The sequence below is a fragment of the Tupaia chinensis genome, unplaced genomic scaffold (assembly GCF_000334495.1).
Source record: "Tupaia chinensis unplaced genomic scaffold, TupChi_1.0 Scaffold000170_1, whole genome shotgun sequence".
NCBI classification, from domain to species: Eukaryota; Metazoa; Chordata; class Mammalia; order Scandentia; family Tupaiidae; genus Tupaia; species Tupaia belangeri.
Window position 1 is genome coordinate 2,573,507 of NW_006159645.1, and position 8,790 is coordinate 2,582,296.

At 45.9% G+C, this 8,790-nt stretch overlaps 1 protein-coding gene across 1 annotated transcript in view; it reads right to left on the minus strand.

The window, feature by feature from the left end:
* Window positions 1-7,297: 7,297 nt before the first annotated feature.
* Window positions 7,298-8,790, minus strand: part of NEUROD6 (neuronal differentiation 6) — a 4,508-nt gene continuing 3,015 nt past the window's right edge. The window contains exon 3 of the mRNA XM_006146246.1: window positions 7,298-8,768. Coding sequence (XP_006146308.1) covers window positions 8,089-8,768 — 680 coding nt within the window. The 3' untranslated portion in view covers window positions 7,298-8,088. The remainder of the gene's footprint in view (window positions 8,769-8,790) is intronic.

Genomic DNA, 8,790 nt, shown 5'->3' on the forward strand with positions numbered 1-8,790 from the left:
CCTTTTTATAAACAATCACATTTACTCTTCGCAAAGTCCTCATGACATGTGAGTCATTATTCTCACTTTAAAGGTGAAGAATGTAAGCCTTCCAGAGGTTACTCAGTGTCAGCTGTTGTTGGATGAAAAGTTGTGCTGCTTTGTCATGGAATTGAAGTTATTTTCTAATAAAACCAGAGCTTATGTCCTTAATTGTAATCAATGAATCAAGAATTGAATGAGTGCATGTATTGTAGAGAGGCAAAGAGCATTGAATATTGACCCTGATCTCAAGGAGGGTATGTACAAGTCATATATATAAGTTAAATAGCAATACATGACCTAAATAAGATTTTAACTAGCATGTTTAGGTACTAGAAATATAGTTGACAACCATATGGGCAAAATGATAGAGTTGGGGCTGGCCAGTGGCATGTACTTAAGGCAGCTGGACCGTCTATGGCTATGAGGTTCAAGTGTCTGACCCAGAGGTTTGGAAAACATGCTGGACACATGAGCATGTTGTCCAAATCCTAAAGAGAGGGAGAGATGGAGCAGAAAGGATTACAGTGACATCTTTCATGGGATGAAGTGCTTTCTCACTTTTCCTTTCTCTCTCTATCTCTCTCCTGAGGAGTGCAGGCTCTCTCTTGCAGATTAAGGGAAAAAAAAAAAAAAGTAAGGCTGTGCTTTCAAGGAACATGATGCCAGGCCTGAGGGGACTGGGAGGCTTCATGTAGGAGGTGACCTTGAAGGACATGTGAGTCTGAGAAGTTGAATAAAAAAAGTGGAAACAGCTCTAAAAAGTGGATCAGCATAAGATGTGAAGGCAGACAACACCACAGTAAATAGGTTCTGTACAACAGAGAAGTCTAAACATGCTCCTCTGAAATATCTCAGCAGCTAGAGCCTGGATGGGAGTCTTGGTTTCTGGCCCTCCACATCTGTCTTCACCAAGAGCAGAAATGTTTTCTAACTCCTAACACATTGTTTGAACAAAGTGTACTGCTGCTATAAAAGTAAAAAAAGAAAAAAGAAAAAAAAAGCCATTCACCATTGATATAACGAAATGAGCTTTCAGATAAGGAAAGTCAGATTATTGTCCCATACCTAGGCCTTCAGTGACAACTAAGGGGCTGTGGAGGATCACCAGACGGTGGCTGTGTGAAGACCCAGCTTTGCCTGTTATGTCTGAATCTGTGGGCGAGGGATGAAATTTGCTGTGCCTTAATTTCTAGTAAAATAAGGATCGTAAGAATTCTTACTTTGTGAAGATGTTCTTAGAACTAAATGAGGTGAATATGTCAACTGTGTTTTTGTAAAATCTAGTGATATCAGCAGTTGTTTTTAGTTTCAATCTGGAGGAGTTAGGTGAATGAATAGTAAAAATGCATCCTATCATTTATCAGATAGAAAATGAGAACCATGAATGGCGTTGCTGCAAGGGACTGGTGTGTTGGAGTATTTTAGAAAGATTAATTTGGCATTGGGAAATGGCTTGGAAAAAGAAAAGGGAGAGTAGGAGCCCAGTGTACTGGTCTAGGTGTGAAGCGATAAGGGGAAAACAGATAGAACCTGGATACTGACTTGAAAGAGAATAACCAAAAAGGGAGGCAAATAAAAAAAAAAACATTTAATATTATTTTCTATGAAGTTCTTATAGTCACAATCGTGTGCGATCAAAAAAGGCTCACAGAGTATATAAGAATCTACAGGAATGTTCTAAAAAGGGCTGGCAGGAGGAGATTGTGCTTTGGAGAGGGTTTCATGCTGGCCAGGGCGAGTTGCAGGGAATAGTGGGCTTTTCTGGGGGAATATCCTGTGTGCTGAAGCCCAGCCCTAGTGGTCATACTGTAGAGAGGAAAGATGAGAGGGATCTTGAAGGCAATAGAGAGGGGCGCGGTTGGCTGGACATTGAACGAAAAGGGGTAATAAACTGTGAGGAAATCCATCATAGCTTGGGACACAGGGACAGCCTGAGAGAGAGCAGAGAGAATAAGAATGGAAGAACAGTGATTAGACTTTTGTAACTTGTGCAGTTTCTTATGATCGTTATTTTCCTGGAAAATGAGAATCAACTGCTAGGTTGATTCTTGGTCAGGGGCACAGAAGCTATGGGTGTAACTGGATGAGGCTGAGTCCATAGGCTTATGCCCTCCAGTGTTCCTCTAGAGCTACTGGGGTGGTACCCAGGGCCTTAGATAATGAGATCTCAACTCCACTGATATCCCAATTCTTTTTACCAATGTTTTTACACACATAAGTGCTAATTTTTAAAAAAGTGTATTTACTTATTCTATGAGAGGAAAAAGACAGAAAGAGACCTAGAGAGGGAGAGAGAGACAGGCACCACCAATCAACAGGGCCTTTATGCCACAATCCAGCAGCCTCAGCCAGCTGGGATTACAGGCATCTGTGTGTATGCCTGGCATGTACATGGAGACCTGGGGCCTGGGACCCTCCTGTGTGGGTTCAGCATTGCATAGCATTGTGTCACTGCTGTGACACTGATGATTATATTTTTCATACTGTTAAAAAAAAAATAGGTATTGGGGCCCAGCAGGTGACATGGTGGTTCTGGTACAGGACTCCCACATGGCTGACTGCAGTTCGAGTCCCAAACCTACTGGCTTACTTTCTTACTTTCTCACTTTCTGTTTCTGTTCTTCTCTTTCTGTCTGTCTCTCTCTGGTAAGCACGCATACCCTATAGCAAATGTAAAAAATAATGATAATGACAAATAAAATTAAATAAATAAACTTTTTTTTAAAAGTATCAGTATGCCTTTTTCAATTGATATCATAGAAATCAGAATAAATATGTGGTGGCAGAGGTAGAAGGCCCACAGAGATAAGGTGCTAGGGCCAGTAGGTGGTGTAGTGGCTAAGGTGCTGGATTCTTATCTGGCTGACCATGGTTTGAGTCTTGGACCCGACAACTTGAAAATCATACCAGGTGCATGTGTATGGATCCACATAACCAACCGTAGATCAAGTCCCACACCTGGTGGCTTGAAAATCATACCAGGTGCATGTGCATGGATGAGAGGAGACGGGAGAAGAGACCACAGCATGGCCACCGCCCCCCTTGGGGTATTCTGAGAGGAGAAGGGAGAAGAGACCACAGCATGGCCACCCCCCCCCCATGGGGTGATTTATCACTTCCCCTCTCTGTGTCTCTATGTCTTTTTGTGGCAGGTGCATGTGCCCTCCTCCACAAAAGAGAAAAAAAAAAAGAGGAGAGAGAGAAGGAGCGAGCGAGCGAGAGCTAAAGAAGTCAAGGCATGACCTGTCAGGTACTTTCTGAGAAGGGAGAAGAGACCACAGCATGGCCACCCCCCCCCCATGGGGTGATTTATCACTTCCCCTCTCTGTGTCTCTATGTCTTTTTGTGGCAGGTGCATGTGCCCTCCTCCACAAAAGAGAAAAAAAAAAAGAGGAGAGAGAGAAGGAGCGAGCGAGCGAGAGCTAAAGAAGTCAAGGCATGACCTGTCAGGTACTTTCTGAAGGACTTAGACCAGAATGGAAAGAGAGCAAGGGGCTAGATGGCTAGTTGGGCTTTAGGAAGAAGAACGGTAATTTGTTCTTTTATTTCCGTTCTCCAGTTTGGGGAGCATCATGTTGGTCGCTTTACTTTGGAGGGACAAGTTACAGACCTTCTCCTTCCTATGCTCCTGGTATGCAGTTGGTAAAGGAATGATCTTGAGCTTTGTCCTAATTGTGGTTTGGATAGGGACCCTGATTAAGAAAACCCCATACATGGGGAAAGTATCCAATGCAGCGAGGCTAATTCAGAACAAAGGCCTGCAGGGAGACAGGCAGCAGCAGCTCTGAGCAGAGCAGGAGTCCATGCCTGAACCTATCCTGGCCCAGCTCCTCAGGGGCTGAGTGTCTTAGGACCCAGAGAGCTCATTGGTTGGAACACAAGGCCCTTATCATGAACATGAATACTGCCTGCTCTCCAAAACAGAGTTGTCTTTCCTCAAATCAGAAACCAGAGACAGGTGATGAGAGAAAGGAAGAGAGAGAGAAGCAGGGTCCAAGTGCCTAAGGGTAATGGAGGTTAGGGTGGGCAGGTGACCATGACATTAGTCCTATGATGTTTTACTGGAAGTGGCATCAATACTGTCAACCAAGGCATGGGAAATGTGGTGTAGAAAAGGTACAGGTTGTACCATGATGAGAGATGAAACCCTCTCCTCTCATGCCTTCGAAATAGAGAGCCAGAACCTGAGAGCAGTCATTGTACAGGGGAGTGAGGGACTGGGTGTGAAGCAAAACTCACCTAGAATCCACAGGCTGAGGAAGCCTCAGAGAAACACAAATGCATGTGGTCAAAGGGAAAGTAGGCCATCTGGGACATGGGGCTGGAAAGAGACAGTAGGAACAGAAAAAGCGTGCTTGGGGAAGTATAAGGTCCCGGAGGGAAACTGAGAGAAGAGGGGGGGACTGGGTGGACAGCCCCATTACAGCCATAGCTGGGCATCTAAACACACTTACTTTTTCATTCTTTGTCACTGACAGGACCTGATTTTATGCCAGATAATGATAAGTTCCATTTAAGAGGTTATTTCTCAGCTTCTCTTAAATCTTGAGGTGGTCTATGAGATGTAAATAGAAGTTACTAGGTAGGGTTTCCATGAGTATTCTCTAAAAGGATCTGATTAGGTGGGTGAGAGACCCTTTTGCCATTGTCTTTCCTTCTTAATTGGAATAAGGACATAATGTCTAGAACTCCAGCAGCTATTTTGGGCTATGAGGTGACTGAGAATGGAAGCATCATACTAAGGATAATGTAGTAAGATTCTCTCTCTCTCTTTCTCTCTCTCCATATATATATATATATCTCCCAAAGGACAAACTTGTGAGAAAGTAAATTTAAGAGGCACATAATTCAGCTCATGAAAAAATACAAGAGAGGCCTAATCAATTTAAAAGACAATAATTATTGAAAAAGTTAGAAAATGGAAAATATTTCATGCTGGGAGGTGAGAGAAACAGGAGGTGAGGAGACAGTACGGATTTCCACCCAAGTATCTGACTCTGAGACTCCCTGAGTTCATTGTGCTGTTTATACCGTATTGTTTTCCCTTTGACTGGAGCGATGGCATCTGTGATGCTGGTGAATGAAAGAACAGGTCATGAGTTTAACACACTGCCACTGACCATGTGTAAAGGGGGCTAGCTGGGTGCTTTCCACAGCAGGTTTCATTGGGCGATTTGAAGGATGATCAAGCCACAGGGAACCACCTAAAACACCCCACTCACACATAGGATGGTATCCCAAATTGCACCAGTCGCTGAAGGAGGAGCGCACTGGATCTGTGCATTGAAATTATGGGAGAAATTAAATGTTCTCTGGGGTCTGTGTCAGAAAACGGCACTCTTTCGCCGAGTTTCTGACGAACAAAGCTCTGAGATCAGAAGCTTCCCGGGGAAGTCTGCAGCTTCCCCAGACATTCGGCCAGCTGCTTTTCTTCTTAGCTCTCCCACATTGCCAGGAGGGAGACCAGAGGGAGGGTACCTCTCCTGTTGCAAACTCTCCTTCCAACACGAATTTGGGACCCTAGAAACACTATGCGCTTTTCAAACACGGTCTGAACCAACAGGACTCTGGGCAGGTGCGATGCTGTTCTCATTCGGGCAGCGGGTCACCTTGGAGTAAGAGGCGGGGAGACCACACCTCTTCTGCTAGTGACTACACAGAACTGCCTTTTTATTAAAAAAGGCAGATTCTTCTGTCTCCAGATGTGTCCTCACTTCCTGGCTGTTTGCTCAGACAGGGTGAGCGATGACCAGGATCTTAGTGTCTGCGCGGCCTTAAAGAAAAGAAGCTGGGCAATCCTGGGCACAAGCCCAGGGAGAGCAGGTTTTGTGCGCATATGGGAAGAAGCAAGCCACTCACGCCTGTGCCCGAGACAGACACAGGGGACAGACGGCTCTCTACCTTGAGCAAACTTCTCGCTAACCCGGGAGGGCACAATTCCTCTTCTTCCGCTTCTTCTTCCGTGCCACGGTGGCCTTTGAAGGAACAGGTGCTTGGAACGGGGCGGTCATTACCCGCCTAGGAGCACGCCGGCAGTTCCTCCGCACCTTTGAGCCTCCGCTGCTACCGCAGCTGCCCTGTGCACCCAAGGCCCTGGGCCTTGAAGGTGGAGGAGTTGAGGGACAGGACGACCCTGTCCTCTAGAGAATGGGGCGCCGGCCTCATAGCCTGGGCTCACAAAGTCTCGCCAGCCTTAGAGGGGGCAGGACAAGGGCAGCTCTTGGCAGCCCTTGGGTCACCCTGGAGCTGCTGCCGCCACCTTTGCGTCCCCCTTTGCAGCAACGAGGCAGGTGAAGTGGTGACACCCTTTCCCAACTCTGCCGGCGCGGTTCAGGGCACAGGCTCCTGGCGCGCGTTTCTCGGTGCGCTCGCGGGCTCCCTACACCATGGAGCCTCTTCGCCCGGGCGTGGGGAGGAAGGGCAGCGTGGGAGCAGCGGCCAGGGCTCGCAGGGCGGGCCCCGCGCCCTCAGGGCGCCCACTGCGGGCGGGACACGGGTAGTACAGCCTGTGCCAGGAGGGCCACAGCGGGCCGCGACGCCGCCTGCATCCTCCCCGCGCTGCCTGCAAGGCCGGGTCGGGCCGGCATCAGCCATGGTGGTGCCCGCGGGGCGCACGACGGGCGAGTTGGCCCAGGTCAGCGCAGCCCCGCGTTGTCCCGCCACCACCTCATCCATTTCCTGCTGCCCTCGCCAGTCTGCGCAGCTGTTCCCTCTCCTCCCCCGGGAAGCAAACCTGAGCCAGAGGGCATCTTGACCGAGGTCACAGCTACCTCGCCTTTTATCTTAGAAGGGATAGGATCCTGTTTAAGAGGGCTACCTCCCCAGGCTCGGTTAGACTAAGTTTTTGGTTCCCTTTTGTCAGAAAACTTCTAATCACACTGAATTTTTAGCTTCTAATCGGCCAGATTGACTTCAACTGCTCAGAGCAAAACCTTCCATTTTTTAACATTCGCTGTGATGTTTGCTGGAAATTTGCCACCGAATTTAGGCTGGAGTTGAAGGTTACCAGGATTTATCATTGTTTCCCCAGGATGTTTAACCCTCCTGGGCTCCTCTTCTTTCATTTAAGATACTTGAGGGGGAAAAAAAATCGTGTTAAGTGCTTTGGCCATTTTGTTTAGGAAATTTGTTTTAGCTCTTAGGGTTCAATAATCCAGACCTGTTTTTGAAATGGAGAGGGAGGAGTGCTGGAGACAGAAAGCAGCTGTGTACCAGAAAATAATAAGTATCATGCAAAAATATCACAGCTAATAGATGTCCTTTATGAGCGGAAATATCTATATTTAATTGCTTTAAAAATGTGGGGTGGAAAAACACAATTCTACATTGTGATAACAAATCTTTACAGATCATTTCTGAACAATACAAAACAAGGGCTGAAAATTTTTTTCTTGAAGACTGAAATAATTCTTCCAAAATCATGCCACCACCTACCCAAATAGCATGTTGCCCCATCTGCAAGGACTTGAAGAGGAATAGTTATCGATTGGGTACATTTAGATTCGACCTTGATAAAAAGAAAATTGCATAGCTTTTTATATTGTTGCACATCCTCAAATGCATCTTCCAATGTTATTGGTAGCTTAGTTATATTCTCGATATTTTAAAATTCCAATTTTTCAGAGATACATACTATATAATTCCTAATAATTATGAACACATCATGTGACCCATCTGATTTTAATAACATGCATTTCATAATTACTGTACAACTGAAATAGACATTGCATTATGCTGTGTGCATGTCTTTATTCAATAGTATATTCTTAGACACCTTGTTCGAGCAAATTAAGTGGATTTCAAAGAAAATAAAACAAGGGAAAAAAAAATCCTCCCAGTGGAACCAGAATCACAGTGCTTTACAGACAAAAGGAAAGGAAAAGAAGTTCTCATACGAAAGGAGATTTATTATTACATAGAAAATGCTCACAATAGTTGAAACACACTTCAGAAACTAGTAAACACCTTAGATAGAGTTGTGCCAATTACGCAGCCCACAAGCATCTGCTTTGTCTTAATTAGACGGGGGAGGTGAATGACCACTGTTTATTTTCATTTTCCTCATTAATTATGAAAAACTGCATTTAATTCATCTTGCATGGTGAGAGATTGGCTGCGCAGATGTAAGTCGTAAGGGAAGTGGCTGTCGGTGGGCAACCTGAACATGGCACCCTGCCCAAGGGGACCCCTGGGTGGCACTGCACAGTAATGCATGCCGTAATTGTAATTTTTGCCATAGTCCAAGGTTTCTTCTTGCTTCAGGGAAAATATCCCATTATAGTTAATTGGGGGAGGACTTAAGGGACCTTCGAACTGAGGGCTGGCACACTCCGGGGAAGTACTTTCATAGAAGGATTCATACGCACTGCAATAATTGTAGGGTTTCATGGACTTTGAATTGTCAAGAGTCCCGTGCCCTGGGGGAGTGGCGAGCTCAGGGCTGTGGTAGGGTGGGTAGAAGGTGGAGTAGGGTGACCTTGTGTGGTGCGCAGCCTCCCCACCCTGACCCATCAGGAAACTCCTGGCGTTGAGCTGCAAGCAGCCTGCCACCAAGTTTGTAGTTGGCTGGGAAAGACCTTTGCATAAGTTTTGGACGAATGTGAGCAGATCTGGTCTCTTGCCGATTCTCAGGATTTCAGAAAGTGCCCAGATGTAGTTTTTGGCCAGTCGTAAAGTTTCTATTTTGGACAGTTTTTGGGTTTTAGAATAACAGGGGACCACTTTTCTCAAATTGTCCAGAGCGTGCTTGCGCCCATGCATCCTGTT